A 25,155-nucleotide genomic window follows, 5' to 3' on the forward strand; every position below is an offset into this window, starting at 1 on the left:
AGGCACTAACAGTATGGTTAGCTCATCTCCAGTTGTTGATGAGATATTCATCCAGCTTCTCTTTACAGTCCACAATTAGAATTAAATATGTGGAGGGTAAAATTCCTCTGATCTTTTTGATATCACTGCTTCAGCAAGAGATGACTCATGCTGGAAATGCCAATTCCTCTCCAATGAATATAAAGGCAGCCCACATCATTAACTGGGGTGTATGTACTGCTCAGATTAATCCAAAGTATGAGCCCTGACTGTGCATCAATACTCTGATGGGTTTGATGCTGAGTAAACTCCAGAGAGGTTATCCCACCCTTAATGGGTTCTTGGTCTTCAATAGCAAATGTACAAATACAGCCAGAAGGGAGCACTTACCACAACAGTCAGCACCAAGAATAAAACAACTTACATTCTGTCAGTTTTTTGAGGAAGAATTTGGTTAACAGTGAAATCACACTGCACCCAAAAAAAAAAAATTTTTTTTGGATGAAGTCTTATCCTTTGGTGCTGAAAACTAATGCCATAGGAGAGTGAGAAGTGGCAACCAAACAGCCAATCTATAAGAATAAATTTGGGATGAGGTAGAAAAGATATTGGTAATTAGGAGAGATCGTACACAACTCAGAGAGGAAGGTTGATGTGGTTAAAGCCATAGAGAAAGATGTTGCATCCATCAACGTGCAAGCTGATGAGAGGTTGCATAAGAATGTGATCCATGTGGATAGATGGAAAGGTTGTGTTGGTGAGATGTTGTGCTGGAAAAAGATCTGTAAGATAGCAGAGAAAGGAGTGAGTTAAAGATAACAGGCAAACCACTTGACTGAATGCCTAGAAAACAAACTTCATTCACATTACTGCACACTGGACGATGATAATTTTCAAGGAAAACACGAATTTATAGTGCAACTTGAAATAAACAAAAACAATACTCACCAAAATTGTAAGTCTTTTCTAAGCAAGGAAATAATACTGGGACAACAATGATTCTTCTCTAACAAGGTTCTTCTGATTACTTTTTTCTTCTCAATTTTTCTCCTTGTAGTTTTGCTCGTCCAGGGAAAGGTTCATGGCTTGGTAAAGGCAACGTGGAGGCGGGACCAGACCAGTCCAGTATGTCATTAGAAAATCTAGTGTTTGGAGCTGGCTACTGCAAACCCACTTCTTCAGAGGTAAGGAGGATGAAGAATGATGTCCTGCTTCAATTCCATCGCACAGAATATCCACAAAGTCTGTGGAGAATATGTCATGGTTTTATATTTCCTGTAGAGGGATTTTTCAGAAGAACAGCCCTTCAAACATTTCTTCATGAACCACCTGGCCTTTGGCTACACAATTCCTGGGTATTCAGCCCCCACCTGCATGGACCATTTCATGGTTCAAGATGTATGGATATACCTCCCATGGACAATGACACTTTTAAGACAGGATTCACCTGACCAGGTGTCTGCTGACAGGTGAAATTAATTATTCAGGAAAAGGTCCTGGCTTTCAGTTCCTGTTTATGACAATCAGAGGATATGAGTCATTATTAAGGATGCTGTGAAAGAAGGTTTCGTGTCCAGAGTATTGTGTGTATTGGTGACAGGGTGTTACATACAATGCAGGTCCCACAGTTAGTGTGTGTCTTTGATCTTGCTACTTACCACAGGTAAAAAGGAGAGCTCTTTGTGCAATTTTAAAAAGAAAGTTTTTTGTTTTAAAATTATTATTGATTTTTGTTGATCTTTTTTCTAATTTCTTTTTTTATGTTTTTTAAGTGCTAGCTTTGTCTTGAATTTGTTTTTTAGTTGTTTTTTTTTCTTTTTGTCAAAAATGTTTTCTCAGCTCTAGAAACTCACCCCAGAATATTGCAAACATTAACCTGTTAAGAAACCTTGATTCAAGGCTTCTGATTAACATGCCGCCCTCAGCTTCCCTCAACCTTTCCTGTCAAAGCTTTTCTGTATAAATATTAAAAATATGCGAGCCTAGAGCACTTGGTGCAGAGGAGCTACCCAGGAATTAACGAGGGCTGAGAGAATGTTTGGCCTGAGGCTGCTATCCCAAACATTGGGTCGGTGTATGCTTTTGGCAAACAAACTGACCTCAACCTCTGCCTCTCTGGTACACAGTCACATCATAGACATTTAAATAACTGTTTGTATTTTAGGCCAATCTCATCACATTAGAGAGAGTCTTCTTTGGAGAGTGGTGCCGGTTTTCATAATCCTCTGGACAAGTCTCTGTTGAAATAAGAGAAATGGAAAGATCTCAACTCCCATTTTAGCTTTGTCTCCATGGAAAAACCTTGGTCTGTTGTAATTAGAAAAAGAACCAAACTTATTTCCTTCCCAATTTTCTTCCTTAGCTGGAAACACTATCTTCTACCTATCTCTGTAGACTAATTTTTTTTTTTTAAAAGGCAGGATAACTGTGGTGAGTTGACCTTAAGTGGAAGCCAGGTGCTCACTGAGATATTCTGTCATTCCCCTCCTCAACAGGGCAGGGTGCAATAGAGAAAAATTGTGGGTAAAGTCAGTTAAATGAAGCAAAATCAAGGCCATGTGCAGAAGCAAAGAAAACAAAAGTTCATTCTCTCTTTCCCATCAGCAGGTGATGTCCAGTCACCTGGGAAGTGGGGCTTCAGAGTGTGAGGTGGTTTCTCTGGAACACAAACATTATAACAGTGAATGCTCCCCCTTCACCTCCTTTTCCTCAGCTTGTCTTGCTCAGCACACATCCTGTGGTATGGAATATCAGTTTGGCCAGTTTGGGCCAGCTGGCCTGGCTGTGTCCCCTCCCAGGGTCTTGCCCACTCCCACCCTGCTGATGGGGGAATGTTGGAGACAGTGCTGGTTCTGGTGCTTGATGCCTTATGAAGGCAGACCTAGAACAGAGACCAGAGTTAAAGAATAAAGTAGGGATTTATTAAAAGGCCTCCATGGATACCTTGGGCAGCACAAGAGCCCAGCCAGGGCTACATACAAGATGAACCCAAAATGGTCACCAAAAAATGGGTGACCAGTCATGAGGTCTCTCACTTCTGTAAGTTCTGGTCCCTTTGCATATTGGAGTTAATTGTCCAATTATAGCTGTAGCTTATGAAGTCCAATCCTTCTTGTTTTTCTTTCTTCAGTCCATGTTGTTTATGCTCTTGGGCCTGAGATTTGTATCAGTTGTCCTTGGTCCCCAGCTAGAGAAGGAATTGTTTTGTCCACCTGCTCTGTGAAGAGAGCTTACCATCCCCTAATATAAAGCTCAGAACTACACATTGAAGCAGACAGAATCTGAAACATATAAAAGCTAATACCTGAGGCATTGTGCTCAGCAGCGCAAAACACTGCAGTGCCACCAACACTCTGCAGCCACCAATGCCCAGCACAGCACTGGGAGGACTGCCATGGGGAAAGTTAACTCCATCCCAGTAAGAGCCAATACAATTATTATTATCCTAGCAGATGAACTATGAAATACTAAAAGGAAATTCCTCTGCCAAGAACTGGCTTTTGCACACTGAAGAAGCAGATTGAATCACAAAAGTAAATTTAGTTCTCACTAGTGTCATCATATGCAGTAGATTGATTAGTGGCATGGTGTTTTGAGTTTATGTTGCAAGGTTTTTGGTACCAGAGGAGAATGGGACCAGGGAAGGCTTCTGTGAGAGGAAAGAAAAACCATCCCCCACATTAAACAAAGACAATTCACCACTCATGGTTCAGAAAAGATTTGAACACAGTAGAGTAGTGCCTGGATTTACAGTAGTCTTAAACTCCCAGGAAAGCCAGAAATGTGCTGAAATATGAAATTAAAACTGCCAAGTTATGTTTTCCAGGTATTTCTTGAATGCAAAGTAGAAGACTCTTACCTTGGTATAGCATATATAGGTCATACTTTCCATTTGCCCTCTTTTATCCTGATAGGCTTTGGCTGCATCAGAGAGTTAATGCTCTTTTTAGGCCCACAAGTTGACTGTGGAAGTGCTCATCTAGTTTATGTCACTGATTTGCTTTTTCCTCACTGAAAATACAGTTGACTACCTTAATTTTTAGATAGTCTGCATCAATCTTCTTCCATTTCTTCTTTCCACTTTCTGACCTAATCTTCTGTGTTTGGGCTGCTGAGGTGCCACTGCTTAGTGACAGATCCTGAAGGGTTCTTGTTCTGCACTTCTGACTTCTCACTGTGGAGACTAATTAATGCTAGCAGCTTTGGATTGTACATGTGCATTTTCCCTAGATCTCACCAAATGACTTCTGGACATCACTGACACTTTCCTCATCTCCTGGCTTAGCAGAGTAGTTACAGTAATTAATTCTGTTTAAACCTTGGTGAACTTTTTAAAGTCTTTCTGTCGCTTCCCATTCCCCTACCTAGCAAACAGGGAATTTCTTTTCCCCTTTCCTCCTTTTCTCCCTCTCTAATATTTTCTCTATATCTATGCTGCACTTTTCCCTTCAAGCACAATTAAGACAACAAAGATATTTGAAAGAAGATAGTTTTGGTTGTCAGACAAATACAAAGAAAGACAATTTTGTGGTCAACAAACTAGAAGAGAATAATCTACAGAATAGTAAAAATCAATGAAATAATGAGAAGCACTAGAACCTTTTTCAAGTTATTTTCAGCCCAAAACCTATGCTCACAGGGAATATATATCACTGTAGATATGTGTTCAAAATAGAATCATATCTGCTGCAGTCTTGGGAGATGCCAGTGGGGTGAAACAGCTTCATGAGCTATGTGTGACTGGTGTCCCTTTGGGGAACCTGAATTCCCCTTTGTGTCTGCTAAATTGCTTTTCTGTGTGAGGAAGTTCAAGGGGTTCTTTTGGATATTACAAGGTCTGTGTCTCAACTCCACACTGACTCACTCTTTCAGGTGATCTCAACTGCCCTAAGAGCTGAATACTGGAAAATTACAGCAGCTTTATTTATCTACAATAAACTATTCCTTGCAAATCTGCAAATTGAGTGGTCACTAACAGGATTTCTGTGCCTTGCCCAGTAGCATAAACCTCTTCTGTATTCACTGTTGTCAGGCTGGTTTAATGTTTTTGTAATATTGTGCATCACATGCCTGCTGTGTTATAATCAAGTTGAATCAATGGCATACTGGGGATTATTAATAAACTGTACTCACAGTAATCTTATTTTCATTTGGCTAGCAGTTGCACTGCAGATAAATTGACTTCTAAGTAATCAGATTGATTAATCATATGATTTCTCATTAATAAGGTACTGGTGTTTGATGAGAAGTGTTCTTCTTTCATCTAGCATTGATGCAGCAATCCCAAAAGACATGAGGTTTATGCCTGGCATAACACAAGAACCAGGAGTGTCATTCACATAAAATTTGTTGATGATAAATGTTCTTTTCCACAGACAGTTTGCTAATATTTTCATCTTTTCAGCAACATATGCAAAACCTGAGCTGTTCTAGCCTAGCACTAGAACATTATTCAAACCCACATTTTTATGTCTCATAGCAGTCATCTGTGATTTAGTCTTCTCTTCTTCTCTGCAGTTATGGCTCTTTGGCCAAATAGTTAACTTTTTCAGCTCTTGAAATGGAAGACCCTGAGATTATCTCAGTTCATTAGAGCATAGGGCTAATAACCCCAAGGTTTGTGGGTTTGATCCCTGTCCAGGCCATTCACTTATAAGTTCAGCTTGATGATCCTGGTAGGTCCCTTCAACTCAGAATATTCTTTGATTCTGTAGTGATTGACAGAAAGGAGGCCAGATAGGATCTATTGTGGGAATTGTAATATGTAATATGATTCTGTGGTTCTAAGACAGCTGACATATAATACTGTTTTTTAATCAATTTTTTAAAAATCACAGTATTTAAAATAGCTTTTACTTATAATTGCTCAATGTAGTTTGCATCAGAATTTCATCTAGTATTGTTAATTTTAGATGGAAATGCCTTTTGTTTTCATTTCAGATTTCTCTGCTTGGGTGTGAGTCTTTAATGGCAAACACTTCTTTCATGTGCTAGAATGCATTTGTAATGGGTGGTTTTAAAAGATTCCTTGTGTGTCTTGCTGATGCAAATGGTGATTAGCTGTGATTGGGACTCCAGCAGATGTCCAACACATAATTATTCTGAAATACTAAGACAGCTGATATATTGCTCTTTATAAGGTAGAATGACAAGTATCTTTAATCAGTATGTTCAAGGCACTATTTGTGATAATTACTGATGAAATCTTTAATCTTTGGTTGCCTGAAGATAAATGGCTGATCTTTAGAAAGAACTAAATTATTTCCTAGCTGTAGCAGAAAATATGTAACTAATAATGTGACAATAACTGGTTTCTTTAATCACTGGCATATTTCTTTTCTGTGGTTCTTACTGTCTGATCTGACATATGCAGCATATAGCAAAGCAATGATCTGCATTTTTAGAGAGTTCAAAACTGAGATTAATTTGGGTTTAGGCCTGAAACATGGTGTTAAAAAAGCCTTGCAATCTTTTTGCTATGGGTGTTCAATGAAAATGTCATGACAGCAGGTGGAGAGTCTCATGAGACTCCAGATGGGAGGTTGATGGTGACTTGTTCTGGAGAAAATCCTTAGGAACTGCTCATATTGGACTGATAATTTATTCCTTTTGTTAAGCAATAGAATTTTTATAGGAAGCTGCTCTTTTCATATGTATTTTTTGCTGGTTTTCTGCATTGTTTATGTATTGGAAATAATCAGATTGCTGCATACTCTGTCCAAATCTTATCTAGACTTACATAACTTAAAGTATTTTTATTATGGCTAATTTAGAGAGTTGTGAGTAGTGTGGTAAAAGGCAGACTAAGCATGGAGAATATATTTCTCTTTCACAGCTACTATTACAGCTACATACTGAAGAATTTATTTGGCTTCCCTCACCATAATTTCTCACTTTATATGCATCCATTTATATGGTTCACTTGGCTGACATTCTTTCAATTCAAGGTATTCCTTTCTAGAGATTTCAGCACTGATCTTTCAGGAATTTTTAGGAAGAGGCTTGTGCAATACATTTTTTTTCTTTTTTCCCTGAAGCAAAGTGCAGTAGCAGTGGGAACAGACTTTTTTACTCCTCACTTCAGGAGCTGGACTTGCCTGCTCTCTAATTTTTGAAAGAATGTTTTATTATTCACTTTTTCTTTCTTCTCAGTATTTTTCCCAGTAGTACCTTGCTTAAAAATCATGTTCGTATGCCCTAAGGAACACTAATCCTTAGCTCCTAAGGCACAATAGTTCCTGCTGACTCTGATGATGAGAGAGTTCCTGAAGGGAGACCAAATCAGCTCTCACAGCTTCTGAGCTGCTGGCCCTTCCAGGGTGAGCAGGGATGCCAACACAGCACAGTGGAGATCCATCATCTGAAAGCCAGACCTTTGCTATTGGCAAATGTCCCAGACAGCAGCTCGGGGACTGGGAAATAAGAAAAGAGATTCCCTCTTTTTCCAACCACTTTGGCTTGTTTTGTGGAAACAAATCTTCAAGTGACAGCAAAAGCCTACACCTCTGTTCACAGCTATCATGTCAGTCATAGTGACCCAAGAAACAGCTTCACAGCTGATAAGAATTATCAGTTTTGGTGCAGTGCTAGCCAGGAGCACTTAGAAGGGCAGTCCCTGCAGCATCAGTTTGTGCAAAACCAACTGACCCTATTCAAATGGTCTAATATTTTCTCCAAGGATCAGACAAAATTTGGCAGTGTAACAATCAGATAAGAATGGGCTAAGAGAAAGAGATGGGTCAGTGTATCATAATTCTCAAAAGCACTGCCAGACAGAGGTGGATAGCATGAGACAAAAGTTTAGCCAACAAAGTTTTTTTTTTTTTTTTTTGTAGCTTTATGGCAAAATAAAAATAATTTTAGAATCTCTTCAGGACAAGATAACTTCTTCTGAAGATGACTTAATCACATATCCAGAATCTGTACTCAAGTGTTGGAATGAGTGTGAAATTTGGATCAAAATTGGTTAATGCTTCAAGGAAGCTCTTTGCAAAACTAGGGAAAGGTCTTTGCAAAATGTGAATATTCATACAGTTACAGACATGAGTACTTGGGTGAGAATATGGGTCTAAAGACTTATTTAGGGTAAGCCAGACACAGTCAGAGCCAAATGAGTTTACACTACTTCTTTGACTGGCATGAACTTTGAGAAATCAAGCTTCCAGCCAGCCCAGTTTTTCCATAGTATTTACCTCTGCTGTTCCCAGCTTCACAGTGGGGTGTTTGAACAGGGTCTGATGGATTGTTAATATCTGTGCACTCAGTCTCTGAATGATCCCAGCTTAGCTGGGTGTGTTGAAAGAGCTGCAGTATTGTTCATCTGCTGCCTCTGGTTCCAAGCAGATCAGATAAGGCCAAGACAGATAAGCCTTTACTCATCCCTTTCTTCCTTGTCTTCTTCATAGACTCAAAGAATGGTTAGAATTGGAAGGAGCTTTAAACATCATCTAGTCCAAACCCCCTGAAATGACCAGGGTCATCATCAAATAGAACAGGTTGCTCAGAGCCCTGTCAAACCTGGCCTTAAATGTTTCCAGGGATGGGGTGTTGCCCTGTTCTTCTAAGTTCTTCTAAGCCTTCTAATGTTTACATTTTTGTAATGGAGTTTCTCACACACATTTATGTAAATAATGATTGTTTTTACATTCTTTTCTGGAGAAAAAGAAAATTAATAAACTATTAGTTGGACCAGTGTCATTGGAGAGGTGACAGTTTCATTCTCCATTCCAGAGTCACTTTTCAAATTCTATATATATCAAAGTCAAGAATAAACTTCCCTTCTTTTTTACCTTAGAAGTTCCAGCGTGAGTGTCATTTTATTTCGTGTCCTATTGCAACAATGGGACATTTGCCAGGTCTCTGGGCAATCTGGCCCAGTGTCTCAGCAGTCTCATTACAAAATATCTAGTTTAAATCTACTCTCTTTTAGTTTCAAATCGTTACCCCTTATCCTATCTCAACACACTCTGCTGCAAAGCCTGTACCCATATTTCTTGTTAATTGCCCTTAAGTGTTCAAAGGCTGCTATAAGGTCTCCCAAGATATTCCCAAATTCTTTCTGTGGATAGGAAAAAACATAAAGTAGTTGAAGGCACCATAAATCTACTCTTTGATGACCCAAAGCAAAAGCCATTGCCATCTCACAGGTTTTTGTTAGGCCTAGATGCAATCTGCAGTGTCTCTACTGGAATTAGTTCTTCCTGGCATTGGCACAGAGCTGGCTGATGAGAAGCAGGGGTGAAAGGCTGAGCAGGGCAGCAGGACACCCCCAAGGCAGTGTTCAATAACGTTCATGTGGGTGGTAAAGCTCTGGTTCTGCTGCACACATTGTGTTTCTTTTGTAAACAAACACAGTTCAACTCTCCAGAGCTGCCAATCAGTCTCTTTCTCCACCACTGAAGTCATTAGAAGTATTTTATTTAACGCCATAAAATTATGGCCTACAGAATAAATGGTAAGCTACTCATAGCTCATGAAATTTGATTGTCTTTGAGTGTAAATTACTTGAGGGCTGGTATATGTACTATGCATAATACAGGAGGTATCTATGGGGCTATGAAAATGAACCTGCAAAGACGTAATATTTATGCAAATTTATACAGTTCCAGCTATTCAAAACTTCTCTATTTTGTTGCAGTAAATTATAACATATCAATGTAATTGCCTTAAAGTAACATACCCAGGAAATATTCTGATTAGCCATTATTTCTGTTTCAGTGTTAGAACAGAAATTGTAGATTTCTGCAGTGATAAAAAGGACCGTACATTATTTTATCATTGGCTTTTCCATTTGATGTATGTTTGCATGCATGTGAAAGACCTATAAATGATTCATTGCCTGAGAGTGTCATAAGTGAAGACTTCAGGAATGTGGCATAATCACAGGATTAGACATTGAGCTGTTTTCTGGCAGCAAAAGGCATAGAAACCACATCCCCTACATTAAAGAAATCAGACCAGAATTACAGCACCTGTGCCAAGGAGGAGCAATTTTTGTGCAAAGCAATTTTTTGCAAGAAGAAAAGTGCCTTTAATCCATGGTGTAAATGATTTTTTCTGAGTATAATTTGAAATAAAATAATAAGTTAATACTAATAAAATAATACTTATTAAAAACAGGTTTTGAAACATTTCTAAGATAAAAATCTAATGAATCTCATTGGGTCACTTTGACAACTTCAATTACCTGAGTGGTGGGACTCTGAGCCTCAGAATTATCGTCAGCAAAATAAGTAGGCAAGTAATGAAAATTGATTTGCCTTGGTTTTGCAACAGACATTGAAGTATGTTCTCACAACAGATCTTGTGTTGATTATTTTTCACAATACAATAATGGATAAAATTCAGGTAACCTTAAAAAAGGAACATTTAGACACAATGAAAGGATCCTTTTTCTCCCCATTTCTGTAGCCCATAAGAGAGCTGGTATAACACATTGCCAGAAGGTGCTTCTGTGAACTTTGTAGGATTTGTCACAATTTTGCAAAATGACAGCACTGACACAGCCCTTGTTCTGAAAGGATGGGAACTGTGAGAGCTGTGATATAAACCAATATTTGGGTAATTTGAGGAAGACTTTTGCTGGAAGGAATTCAATTTCTGAAGCTGTCAGGGCTTAGGCTTTTATTTTGTTCTCTTTGTTTACCTCTGTCTCCTCCATGAGTATCAAATTCTTGACTGTGATTTCTTGCAAAACACAAGACTTGTTGGATTTCTCTTCTGATCTTGTTTGACAAAGATTATAGAAGTCAAAATCTTTTACTGACTTCTTTGGGGAAAAATAGAAGTCAATCATGAACCAAGTACAATGTCTGGGATATGCAGGAGCATTTGTAAATAATAATAAAAATAACAGTCCTGTCAATAGAGACATTATTTCTTTCCACTTGCATATGAATCATAGGAACCTACCTGGTAGCACTTGTGGCTGAAGGAAACAATAAAACAAAAACTCTGCCTTGGTCACGAAATGTAAAACTGCTTAAAAAATGAACTCATAAAGGTTGAAGTAATTTTTCACTGTCAAAAGGCAGTTAAATATTTCCTCTTTAGCCCTTGTTTGACATTGTTGCTAATATTTAAATTTGCTAAGATGAGAAAAATATCAGAAATAGTGTTGTGATTATTTCATTTTTTATCTCCATTTGTGAAGACAAAGGTAATTAACCAGCATGCAGCACCTGCTCTAATTATAGACATTTCAGCAGTGAATTCTGGGCAAAGGTCTCAATGAATAGATTTGGGTGGGCATGGTTGGCACTGTATCTCTTCCCTCCTATGAGAGTCTGTGTGATCAAGAACCAAAATAACCTACTAGAAACTTATTTTCAGATTGTACCTATAATTTCAGAAGCCAAGCCAGTGGTAGCAAAATGACAGGGCTCAGTCATCTTGGCCACCTGCTGTGGTAGCCTGGAAAGTAAATGGTGCAATTCATAGACTCCTGCTGAAAGGTACTCATGCCTATACCCTTGTTATTAAAATAATTCACAATTCTTCTTAGTTTCTTGCTGGCATCATGCCATGTTGTAAGACAGTAGATGTATGTTCCCCACAACTAATTCCAGTGAGTGTTGGTAAAAGTAATGGTTCAGCCTGTTGGATTGATGTGGAATATAGTCAAATAGACTTTAAAAAAATTTTTTTCATGTATATGGCCTCTTTGAATTTTAGGTTTCCCAAGAAAAGGAAGTATAACCTATTTCTTACTGTATTTATATGATGCTTGAATAGTGGTGCTCAGATTTTGCTTGTGGCAGCATCTAGTTCATAAACATCTTTTCTACAAAATGTGAACAGAAAATGAGGAAATTGATTGCATCATTTAAGTGAGACTTAATTTTTATCATCTCTTTAGTATCCTTTCTGCCCTTTTGTTGTGTCTGGTTCTTTATATATTCCTTTCTTTGGATATTCCTGTCTTTGCTTTTGAGTCTTTCCTTCTGCACAAATGGTGCTCCAGTGTTTGAAGTAAGCAATTCTTCCTCCATACACAGACATATTTGTAGCTGAGAATAGCCTTAAGAGAGTAGCAGGATGTGAAGGTTTTGGGTTTTTAGGCTTAAAATGGCAGCTTTGTGTGCTTCACGTGCTCAAGGTCTTCATGAAACTCAAGCACAGCTTGTTTGAAAATTTCAAGTAGCCCCAAATAAGTTTTCATTGGCATGACCTTCTGCATAAACAGAGCAAGAATGGTTGCAATAGAGACATTTCATTAATGAGATTGTTCAGTGCATCCTGTGCTTAGGGGCAGGATATCAGTCAGGATAACCCTAACCAGTCTGATCTCATGATAATACTGTTCCTTAAAAATAGAACTCATGAAATATTTGATCGCTCTGATATTTAATTTTGAGGCGGTTCCTGTCAACATTTTGGAAAGGTAAAAAAGGACCCAGATTTCAGAAAGCCCAAATAGAACATCAGTGGATAAGTGTAGTGAGACTTGGGTTATTTCTGGAATCTGACTGATGTGCAGACAGTGCAATGTCAGCCTTGGTTCTCCTCACATACATTGTAGCCCACTGACATGCCATTTTCCTAGCAGGAAAGAAATCCCAGAGAGACAGAAAGGAGTGGTGTGACTGCTGAGTTGAGTCCACCAGCTCTGTGGGAAGCTGTGAAATAGGCATAATCTATAATAGGTTGGAATATGTTTTCCACATGAGCATCCTCTCTGCATCCTAATGTTTACTGCTCTGCACATTAATAATTGCTATGGTGTCCTGTGCTAAGTTATATGACTCAGCACTTGTCAATTTATCTAAATTCACTATGAACAGGTGACTTTAAGGTATGATTTAATTTGTATTTGTAGCTTTTCATAAAATTGTAAAAGGTTTGTTGTGGTGCTTAAGTGGCAAGTCTTGAAATGTGAAGTCACAAGGACTAGATAGCTTGCAATCACTAAGGAAAATGTCTTTGAAAAAAAAAAAGAAAAAAACAGAAGAAGGGTGTTTTATTTCACTTTGAAGAAGGAAATACTTCTTTCTAAGTTGACTTAACACGTTTCTTTTTTTCCTGTTTGGGCAGTGAACTGTAAAATCAATTATTCCTGTAGCTCTTGTCATACGTGAACAGAGATCCAAGCCTGAACTCACTTTCTCTCTGGCAGTGACTGTCAGCACATAATAGAGCCTGGCATTTCTAAATAGGAAGCTGCAGTCCTCATTGTTGCTTTTATTACATAAAAAGCATGTCAGGGTGACCATTTGCTTCCTGTCTGTGCTTCAGAAGGCAACACAGAGCCAAGTAGTTTGGTACATGCAGTTTGATAGAAGTTCACTGTGTTTAATAGCATATTCTGCCAAACACCATGAGGCAAATGGCACCTGCAAAAGAACTGAGTTTAATTTGTTTGTTAGGTCCACACTGGCCCACATGCATTGGCAAAGTGTCTTCAGCCAGCTCTTGTATTGGCTGTGGCCATTCTCTCCTGTGAGGACAAGATGAGACCTTCCCCTCCCTGCACACCTCTTCACTTCCATCTCAGGCCCCTTCAGCTCCTAATTTTTCTTAAGAGGATTTCCAAGCTCACACTAGACCCAAAAATACATGCTCTGGGGCTGATTGTCAGCTCCTTGTAGTCAGCAATTACTTCTCAGTGAAGAATCCAAATCATGATGTCTGAAACATTTCTCCTCTCTAAGCGAAGAAAATAATTATTCTAATTCAGGATGCTCCACATTTTTTTTTCCTCTGTTCAAAACTATAAGAATTAAGTTTTTGGTTGTTTTTTTTTTAAGAAGCACTGGGGTGGAACTTCTCTGCACAACTCAGTATTGTCTGCCTCTGAGCTTCTAGGATAATTTTCTTCATATACAGTCCTTTCATACAGAGTGGAAAGCAAGGAGCTTTTCTAGGGAATTGTGCATTATAAAAATGTTGAAGAGGGACTTTTTGCAAGGGTGTGAAGTTCTAGGACAAGGGAGGTTTTAAGGTTAGATTTGGGTAGATTTGGGTCGATTTTGGTAGTGGATTTTAAGGGTAGATTTCTGTTGGATAACTGGAGGAAATTAATTCCTGTGAGAGTGCTGAGGCACTGGAAGAGGTTTCTGGGAGAAGCTCTTGATGTCTCAGTTCTGGAAATGTTCAAGGCCAGGCTGGTTGAGGCTCTGAGCAGCCTTGGATGGTGGGGTGGAAGGTGTCCCTGCCCCTGGCAGGGGTTTGGAACTGGGTGACCTTTAAGGTCCCTTCCAACCCAAACCATTCTAGGATTCTGTAACAACATTTGAAGTGGAGGGGATGAACTGTGCTCCAAAATTGCCTGTTTCTCTCTCTGTGCTGTGAAGGGAGTCCAGGATGGTGAGCTGAGCTGGACATGTTTATGGTCTAAATATAAAAGTTTTGCTAGATACTAATCTCACCACTCTTATGCAAGCAAACTGACATGTATTAGAGCTTTGGTCATTAACCCCTAGCTAATGTAAACATTTGTAAATAAAGCAAATAATAATCTATAAAATCCTAGGGAAAATAATTTATTTAATTACTTAGCTCTTTATTCATATACTTAATATCAGGCAATATATAGCATTGATATAAAGAGAAATACTCTGCCAGCTGCTAGCCTGTATAATTACACAGCATAAAGCCATCTCCACCCCAGCCAGAGCCACAGCTGAGCACATCCTTCCCTGTTGCAAAGCATGCAAATTGAATCAAAACATTTTTAACATTTTCTGATGTCCTGAATGCCAATTGTAACGGCCCAATTGTATTAATATCACTGAACAGGGTCTCCTTTTCCATGGGTGTGTTTGTACATACAGGGGGGAGAGACAAAGATGCTAACAAGTGCTCTTTTAAAAAATTTCTGTTTTGTGCTGCTGCCTGCAGAGATGAGTAACAACAAGGCAGCTCTTCAGCTAAGGGGTCCTTGTTTGATCACAGAAACAGGAGTAGATTTGCTTTCCTTATCTGTGAGTAGGCAGCATGGACTCTCTTTAATCAGAAACGACAGTGTATTAAGGTCCTTTTTGATGTCTCCACTGTGTTATTTTTGGTTAGGAGATCAGAATTTGTACCATAAGGATGTATGTATTAATAAATATTTACTTTAAAATTAAAGACCAGTTTTAGATAGCTAAATAGATAGAAAGATATTTATATAAATATTTTTATCTAATATGTCCCTCCCCTTTTCTTCATAAACAGTGTTTTTTTAAAAATTTCAGGGGCTTTTTCCCCATAAAATTGTAACTATTCAATGTTGCTCTATCATCTCTCAGCCAAAGAATATCACAGTGTGCTGTACTTTTAGTGATTGGCTAGACAACTGTCTGTAAGCTTTAGCAATATACTGTTGGCCAGAAAGTTTAAAAAATGTTCTGTAATAAAGAAATCTTTGGCTGCTGCTGCCTGTACATGGGCTTTGACATCTTTCTATTGTCTCAACCATGTAATGAGGCTGATGCTGCAATAAAAGCTCAAGGAAATGTACCCCAGCAGTGCCATCCTGTTCATGAAAACAGCTCCCCAACACAGAGTGACATCAGGCTGGCAATGTAAATAGTGAGATTCTGCAGGGCTTCATCCTTTTCCCAATTCTCCTCAACATCATTAACATCTTGGATGAAGAACTTGAAGAAATACTAAGTAAATTTGTTGATGACACTAAACTGGGAGGAACTGTTGAGTCCCTTGAGGGCAGGGAGGCCCTGCAGAGAGATCTCAACAAATCAGAGCAATGGGGACTCACCAAGAGTATGGAGATAAACAAGGGCAAGTGTAGGATCCTTCATGTGGGATGGGGAACCTGGATGTACAGACTGTGGAATGAGGCTGGAAAGCAGCTGTGAGACAGGAGCTGGGGGTCCTGGTAAGTGGAATGTTGGAGTCAGCAGAGCCCTGGCAGCCAGGAGGGTCAACCCTGTCCTGGTGGCATCACCAGCTAGGCAAGGGAGGGGATTGTCCTGCTCTGCTCTGCACTGGGGTGGCCTCACCTCCAGTTCTGGGGGCAGTTTTGGGTGCCACAACATAAGAAAGATATGAAGGTTTTTCAGTGTCCAAAGAAAGGTTATGAAAATTGTGAAAGTCTATGAAGAGAGTGAAGGATCTAGAGGGGAAGACATATGAGAAGGAGTTCAGGACAAGGAATTGGATTCAATAATCCTAATGGATCCCTTCCAAATCAGGACATTCTATGATTCTGTGATTCATGATTCATACAACTTTTCTTGTACCAGATGATTCAGGGCTCATCTTAGAAAAAGGATGCCTCGGGCCAGACACTGCTCTGACTTTCATGAGACATTTTCCCCAGTGCCTAATTTACTGCTTAAGCAATGTTTTTGCAGCTTTAATTTTCTCTGTTGTGATGTATAAACCTAGAGATCAGGTGGAGGAAAAGGATTTTTCCCCTCTTATTTATCGTAATCAGAATTGTTCAAGAACTTCTATAGAATACCCTATGTGTACTTTTACATGAAGTGCCATTGTGACTGTAGACACTTGTGATGATATATAGGATGTAACAGCCTCCACTCACTAAGTTCAGTTTTTAAAGTGAGTTGGAAACAGACTTCAAATAATTGCATAGATATTAAAAAATTGTGAAATGTCCCCTAAAAGATAAATCTGGGGAAAAAACCCACAAGAAACCAAAACATCTGTGCATGAACTAAAGTATTTGGGTTATTTTTTTAAACCTTTAAATTCTAAAATATATTGCTATCTGAACTTTTTCTTAATGAAAAAGAAAATTTTATAAAAAGCCAGAAATTTTATTTTAAATGAGAAATATGTTTTTTTTTTTCTTTTTAAGCAGGTCAATATGAGACATTTGGAATATTGTCACTGTTTTTTCTCCCAGAAGAACTTAAAGAGAAATCAGTGCAATCTGTGAAACACTTTTGCTTTACTAGAATGATATTTTTAGATGGTAATTTTCCTAAAAATATTTTCCTGGCCACTCCTCCTTCCTTGGCCAATTGCAAGTGATAAACCTACAGCCTCCATTTAGAACAGTGACTTATAATATTGAAACCATGAGACACAATCATTAGAGCTGACCAGGAGAATTCTCCTCTATCTGTTCAGAGGATGCTCTTTTTCAGGCTTGATGGCTCCTATTTTTTAAGGGTCTCAAGTCAAATACTTTCCAACTGCTAATTTTGTTCAAAGTGTAAATTATCACTGAACCTGTCACTAAATCTGACTGCAATGTCAAATACTTTTTCTACTGTGTTATTATCCCAGGGGTTTTAACAAAGTGGCTCTAATTTTTAGAGGTAATATAAATGTCAAATTGTATTTTTGAAATACCAGCCTACGTTTTCTTACATTACAGATTTAATGAAAGGCATAACATAAATAGTTCCATATATTGTCACTGCCTTTCTAATTATTGCCTTCTAATTCTTGAAGCTTTGGATTAGTGTAATTAGTGTAACTGAAATAGAATTGAAATATAACATAATGATTTTACTTTACTTTTATTTTAGAGCTTTGGATAATGAATCAATATATCAAATACAGACTAATAAATCAATACAAAAAAAGCAGTTTATTAAGTTGATAGAATATGCACATCCTAGTCCAATATGTCTATTTATCTTAAATGTTTGGTCCTAAGTTTTACTTTTTTAATGGAAAATATTAATTTTCTCAGTTTTACATAGCTGTTCCTCCTATTAACATGCTGCCTTCCTGTCAGTGGATATTACAGGAAAGCTGGTTTATTACTTACAGGAGCTGGCTTATGTGGGTGTCACCTGACCCTCAAGAATGTTCTGTGTTCACATATCTGCTGCTGTCACACAAAAAACAGACATGCATTGTTTTTCTGCCAAATAGGACCAAGATTTGTGTGCCATGCCTTATATTTGTATTCTCTGGTTTCTTTGTTCAATAAAAACATTTAAAATTCCAAAACCATGCTGAAAAGAAACAGTGTCACCAGAGAATGGTGTCCACAATCTGGCCTCTGTGGGCTTCCACATCTTTAAACTATGGGGGTTTTTTAGATTTGCCAATAATTTTTCACTGCCTGGCACAGGGATGTAAAAGATGTTTGTATTGATGAATGAATTAATGAGGGGGAGTTGTTTGTGTTTGGCAGTTTTCCATAACTGAATGGAGGTGTAAATATACATATACACACATGCAGAATCCTTAGGGGTGGAAAAGACCTTTAAGATTATCAAGTCCAACTGCCAACTCAGCACCACCATGATTTATACCATTAAACGACGTCCTCAAATGCCACATCCAAGGCATTTTTGAACACTTCCAGAGATAATGATTCCACCACTTTCCTGGGCAATATGTCCCTATGCCTGACAACCCTTTTAGTGAAGAAATATTTTTAATATCCAATCTAAACCTCTGCAATATCTTTATGTGTATACATATGGGGGTTTTTTCTATATATACCATTAATATTTATAAAAATATTCTTAGTCAATCCAAATGCAAAATTTTCTCTATTTGTTGGTGGTGGTGGTGCTGGTGGTTAGTTGTTGTTTTCCTCATAAAATATCATAATTAAAAGTTTTTTATTTTCAATCATCTAGATTCTTTTTTTTCTCTTTAAATTGCATGTAATTTCTGTCATAACAATGGCTCAAAAGACATTCTTTGCCTCTTCCATGAATTCTCTGAGCATTCATTTTAATGAGCTTTTCGCATTAACCTCTTTACGACAAAAGTAGTTTCTGATATGCAACTAATTTCAGGATACGGAATAAAAAACTTGCCCTTCTTCCACCACTGCTCAAGCACTTTCGCAAATGAAGTAGAAGCACTAAAGTTTTAGCTCAAAATATTACTACAAGTTAATTTCCAACCACTAAATAACAGGAAATCTCATCTCTTAGAAAGCAGCATCCAAAGTAGAGAGTAAAGCCTTGGTCCTTGAGTTTGAAACCAAAATAAAATTTCATATTAGATAATCAAAATGGGTTTGCAGACAAATGGACAAATGCTGTGTACTCAGAAACTACATTTATCTTGGGGTGCTGAGATTTGTGCCTCAGTTTCAAGCAGTCCTGTAAATCTTTTCCAGAAGCAGGTAAGGTAGGGTAGCTTTCTCTGCTACTGGAAAATGGGTGGAGACTGCAAAACTTGTCTATTTAGTCTGGAATGGCTTTTTAGTACATTAAAATTCTCGATGAGCAATTTGAATCTGAATTGTGAAATGTGTTGAGTTAGATTAAACATAAAGGGTCTCATTTACCAACTGTTAGTGCTACTGTTGAACGTTGCACATAGTTAACATAGCTCATGGAATTGCTTTAATACAAAACAAATACAAGCTACTTAATGTACATTACAAAGCATAAAATTCAGTTGGTGCCTTTTGATATTAGATAGTCACAGTACACAGGTAGTGAATATCAGCAAATTGTGCATTTGAATAATGAATTGACATGAACCTTATTTGATGAAGGTGTTTCCTTTTTGCAAGTAATTTTCCTTTCTTTTATTATAAAGGAAAAGTACATTTATAAAGCAATACAGTCTAATTATAGGAGGAGACTGTTGACTGATAAGAACATTGCACAGGGAACCTATTCACTTAAAAGGCTGATTTACTTAAATGTATTCAACAGGGATACTGCAAAAATGCTTCGTTTGTATGGGTTGTTGATATTGAAAGCTATTTTACTTGGCTGGGTAAATCTAGCAGAAAACCAGCTTAGAGGGTAGATGGACGATGGTCAGTAATGGTCCGGCGTTGGGGTCCAGCTTTGCACGTCATGATCAAAGTGAACTGAAGCCTTTATATTTCCAAAACACTAGTTTTTATCTCACATTTTTCTAGGTTTTTCTTTATAAGATCATCTAGTGTGAGGTCTCCCTACCCTTGGCTGGGGGTTTGGAACTAAATGATCTTTAAGGTCCCTACCAATCCAAACCATTCTATGACTCTGTGATTGATGATGATCACAGTAAAAAGGGAAATGGAGAAATTAGACATATATGCTGAAGATTCCTCATGAGAAAAGATCTTCAGAACTCTTTAGCTGAGAGAGTTTATGAACTTTGGAAGAAGTTGCAGGAAACTCTGGAGGACTAAAAGGATGTTGTAAGGTTATACAGGGAGAAAACTAGAATAGCGAAAACTCAGGCAGAACTTAGTTTGGCTACTGCCTAAAAAATACAAATACAAAATATTTGTATAAATACATTCAGAACAAAAGGAGGGCTAAAGAGAATTTTTGATCTATTTTGTCCTAATGATGCTGGCACAATGAAAAAAATCATTTTGCGTCAGTACTATTGTCTTCTGTGTTGTCATTTATCTTTGCTATCAGACCTTTAGGTCTTAAGTCTTGAAGTGAAATTTTTCAGGAATTCATGTCCTACCAAAATTTTCAGGAATGGAAAAAGGCAAAAGCCAGAGATGCAGTCTACCACTACAGACAGAGGGGGCCTTGGAAAAGGAAATCAGTGCAGATGCATTTTACAATCAGCATAGAAGAATCTGTCTACCTAGAAATTAATGAGATTAAAATAACAGAAGCCAAAGGAATTAGTTCAATAGTCCACAAGAATCTTTACAAAGGAAACTAACATGTACTTTTACAATGGATATTACAAGCCCAGAGCAGCTATCAGGCTTTGTTCAAGGTGAGATTTTCAGCTTCAGTATTATTTTTTGGTTTAATGAGAAATTTTCTTAAGCAGAAGTAAACCAATATTTGTCATCCTGTGTGAAGAAAGCTGGAAAGCACTTTGTAGCTGTTTAATGGGTCATAGCCACTGTTTTTCCTGAGAGCTGGTTTTGCAGCAGTGTTCCCTTAGAACAGCATGTGAAATTTGTTACCGAACTCGATTTGTTAGTGTTGTAGTCTGAATCTGTGTTTCAAGCTATTGGCAAGGAAATAGGGAATCACCTGAATAAATGCATGGAAGGAGCAATTAAAATAGCAAATGTGAAAGGCCTGCAATCTTTAGACCATGCCAAAAAAAGACATTTCTTGACATTTTTCAGCTTACTGAACAGTGATGGATAAGCTGATTTAGCTGCAGCAGTTTATAATGGCATCATCTGATAGATGCCTGCCCTCTGGGGTCTCTGCAGATGAAGATGCACAGGCCTTAGTTCACATTAGTTTAAACTGTCCCTGAGGTGGGTTTAATAATCTCTGTAATGTCCTGATCTGTGTCCTGTACGTGTGTGACAACTTTGAGAAGAAGCAGAAGCAATCATGTGAGAGCAGTAATATCTCTAAGTCACTGAAAAACCAGAAATTTGGTGCTTGTCACCTTTTTTCTGTCATGCTCACTTTCCACCTCGACAAAAAGATTTTTCAAATTAGGATGGATGCTCCCATTAAACAATAGGGTTTCAAAGCCAGTTGCCATTTAATAGAATTTAATCAAAGTGCTTAATGAGATGTCCTCTTACTCATGCACAGCCCAGCCTGGTGTGTGCAGAGCAGTTCCTCTCATGCAATTCTCAAAGCACAGCGCCTTTGTTTGGCACAGACACCCTTCCCAGAGAGCTGGGACAGGAGGAGAAAAGAGAGCTTGCAGCATCATCTTTGCAGCTCTCTATTCACACAGGTATGCCATCCACATCTTACAGTGATTTGAAGAAAGTTTACATTGCAATGGAGAGAAATGCTGGAGAAAATTTTACTTGCTGTTGTGGTTGTACTCAGTGCTCCTAATTCTTTGTCTACCTTTTAATGTGGTCAATTGTCCAGTGTAAATCAGATAAGGACAAATTTGAAAAAGCACCATAAGATAGGAAGACAAATGCTAAAGAATTCAAAACTGGACTAATTGAGTAATATTTTAAACACTAATTCATGCAAGTTTTAAGCCCACCTGCAGGTGCATTTTTCTATCATTTTTATATTTAGCCTATAATCTATGCAAAGGAATGGCTGAAAATAGACCTATTAAAGTGTAGTCATGCACAACACTATGTCACAGCATTCATATAAACTCTGAAATTAACTCACTTTCTTCCTTCTTCTCAGCAGTGTAACATTTAAATGCCAGGCTAATTTTTGCTGAAAAAAACCCAGCAGTGGATAATAAAGGAGGGCATATTTTCACGACATTGTGCCATTGTACACAAATCCACTTCCAATTTTCTATTGTTTTGAGCAGCATTTCTTACTGCTCCCTTTTTTGTTTTGGCCATGGTGAGAGTAAAAAGTATCCATGCTGAGGCTGGAGATTTTGAAACCTTTGAAGAACAGCCAACTCTGTCAATTATCATCAGCTGTTTCTCTGCAGGTCTAGAGAGCAGTTCTCTTTTTGCCTACCACAGACTTCTAGTTAACTCTTTGAAGATTGGCATGGGAAACTGCAGGAAGAATCCTGGCTCAGCCAAGATTTGTGAAATACAGGTTTTAGGGGAGTCAAAGGGAGAAAAACACAGGAGATGTGCTGGCATGAGGTTCTTCTCTGTTGCTCCTGGAGATGTGCAGATTTTGGGACTGCCTAAAAAGGCATCTGGCTGGCCTGTAGGAATTGTATTCTTACCCCAGCAGTGACAAGCAGTGGACTAAGTTGCAAATTGCCCACATTGCTGAAACCCAGGGATTAATGAATAGTTTTGCTTTAAATCTAAGCAGTTCAAATTTCAAATATCAGTAATTTATAAAGCATCCTCTGACAGAAGTGAAAACCTCTGATTTATGGTGCCCTAATGAAAACGCAGCTTACATTCTAAGTCTAATATGTAGTTTGGGAAATATTTGTGGTAAACATGCTGTGATCTGTCCTGTTCCATTCTCCCACAAGTGATACACTAACACAGACATTGATCCTGGAGTACAGAGTGGCTCATATTTGTTGATGGGGTAGCAATGCCATCTGCATTTGTTCACTAATACAGATTACAAAGCACAACATGGTACCATCAAGCTATAACCTTTGCAGGAGGCAATTAGGGGGGAAAAGGAAAGTGAATGTAGACATCTTTATAGTTCTTTCCACCCCTCCTCCTCCAGCAGAGAGGGTTTATTTCACACAGGACTCTCTGTGCTATGGGGAGAGACACTGGCTTCACAGTGGAACATTTGGGAGGACAGAGGTAGATTTCTCTTATGTTGTTTGGTCTGAGGGTCTTCTCATGTGACAGCCTTGCTGAGACCAATAGGTTTGTTATGGTTTGAAAATGTAGAATGAGACACTCTTGGATTACACATCTAACTAGTTGGGTGGCTGGGTGGCTGGGAGGTTGGGTTAAAATCTCTCTTTGGTGCCATCTGCTTGATTAGAATTGAAGAATCATGGAATGGCTTGGGTTGGAAGGGACCTGAAAGACCATCTAGTTCAAATCCCCTGCCATGGGCAGGGACACTTTCCACTAGAGCAGACTACTCCAAATCCCATCCAGCCTGGCACTGAAGAGCCCCAGGGATGAGGCAGCCACAGCTTCTCTGGAAAACTTGTGCCAGGGCCTCACCACCCTCACAGTAAAGAATTTTGCTCCTAATCTCCTGTCCAAACCTATACTTTTTTGTTTTAAAGTCATTAACCCTCGTCCTATCACTATATACTTTTGTAAAAAGAGATTAATGACTCTCCCCAACTGGGTTTTTGTGGAAACCTGTCACAGAAATGGTGACCATTAATTTTAATGTCTCTACTTTATTTTCTTGATACTTTTGTTATACAGGGCAGCTTTTATGTCCCATCTGAAAATTGTATGCAGCATGCATACAAGTGGCATAAGGATCTCTGTCTTCTGCTCCTGAATGCTCAAAGGGGTCTTCACTCATACTACACCCTCATAATGAATGAGATTCCTGATTTACCACAGCTGAAGTTGGGTAAGTGAAAAGGGGCTTAAAATCACTGAATATTTTACAGCGCCGCATTTTAAACACAGATTTTACTACCAAAATTCTTGTCTGTTCAGAGACTTTAAGGGATTTTCATCTGTGTTTTCTGATTAGTGTTTATTTTTGCTGTTGAAGATGACTGACTCCTCAGATTATGTGAATCCTTTCATAGGATGTGGCTTGATGTGTAGATGGATAAAATATTTTGTTACATTTCTCATAATATTTGCCTTTTGGTGATTTTTGGCCTCATTTGCATTTTGAAAAGGGTAACTTCTAGTTCTGCATGGCCATGAAATCTTGGGAAGACAACAAATTTTTTCTCTTCAGCAAACATTTTTTTATCATTGAAAAGAAAAACCTGAAAGGTGATGCAAGTGGATTTAAATTACACTCCCTTCTTTGTAACTCACAATATATTCCTCCACTGTCAATTACGACTTGCTCTTCAAAATTATTTTGATTTTCTTCTTAATTCAATTGTTTAATAGATTTTCTGTTTTTTTGGCAGAAGGGTTTTTTGGCTGGTCAGGCCTGTTAGGTCTAATGTGCAAGTGCTGGTTGGCTGGATTTACAGGATGGAGTTCTGGAATTTGTGTTCAGTCATCTTTGTAATGACAGCATGAGGTCCTATGAAAATGAGACTCAGTATCTCATTCAAATCCTGCTGCCTCATCTGTTTCTTTGAATTCAAGGAATGTGCCTCATAATTTCACATCTGTGTTTTTGTATTTCTGTGCTGTGCAGGTTTTGAAGTTAGGAGTTTTGTTACATTGCAGAGATAATTACATTAGGAGGGTTGATTGCATTGGCCAGCAGGTTTTCAAAGGGAGCAAAATTTTCCAGTATAGTCCTTGTATATAAGAATTATCAAACACAATGCATTATGCTTCACACACTCGTGGACTTGAGAGATCCTATTTTCCACTTCATCTCTTGTCCCCCAACATATATTTTCCTTCAAGATATTCTAAAAGTCATAGGTAGGTAACACAGTGTGTTATTCAATCCAACTACAAGAGAAAAAAACAAAAAAAACCCCAACCCAAACCAAATGAAAACAAAAACCAACCAAACAAAGACAACAACAACAAACCCAAACAAACAAACAAAAAACAAATCAAAGCACCATTCTAATTTGCAGCTTATGAACTCTCAGACAGAACACAAACAACAACCTGCTTCATGGATCTTGGTTATAGGTATAGATAACAAAGGATTTGTGGTTCACCCAGACTGGGTTATAGGTTGTGAGACGGCAGAGCTCTGCACGGACGAGTGACCACAACTCCATGACCTCCCCAGAGCACATGCTTATGTTCTAAACACCATTTTCCTGGTTTTGAAATGAATTCTGTTACTGAAGCAGGCACTTAGTTTGCAAATGTACTTCTTGTAACACGTGAAAATTTGCAAAGTGCAA

The 25,155-nt window shown here is 38.3% G+C and overlaps 1 protein-coding gene across 1 annotated transcript in view; it reads left to right on the forward strand.

The window, feature by feature from the left end:
• Window positions 1–25,155, forward strand: part of FAM135B (family with sequence similarity 135 member B) — a gene marked incomplete at both ends in the record, with an annotated part of 125,057 nt that overhangs the window by 75,717 nt on the left and 24,185 nt on the right. Inside the window, 2 exons of the mRNA XM_084204511.1 lie at window positions 1,037–1,163; window positions 23,567–23,720. Coding sequence (XP_084060637.1) covers window positions 1,037–1,163; window positions 23,567–23,720 — 281 coding nt within the window. The remainder of the gene's footprint in view (window positions 1–1,036; window positions 1,164–23,566; window positions 23,721–25,155) is intronic.

The sequence above is a fragment of the Fringilla coelebs genome, assembly GCF_963513975.1.
Source record: "Fringilla coelebs genome assembly, chromosome: 1".
Taxonomy (NCBI): Eukaryota; Metazoa; Chordata; class Aves; order Passeriformes; family Fringillidae; genus Fringilla; species Fringilla coelebs.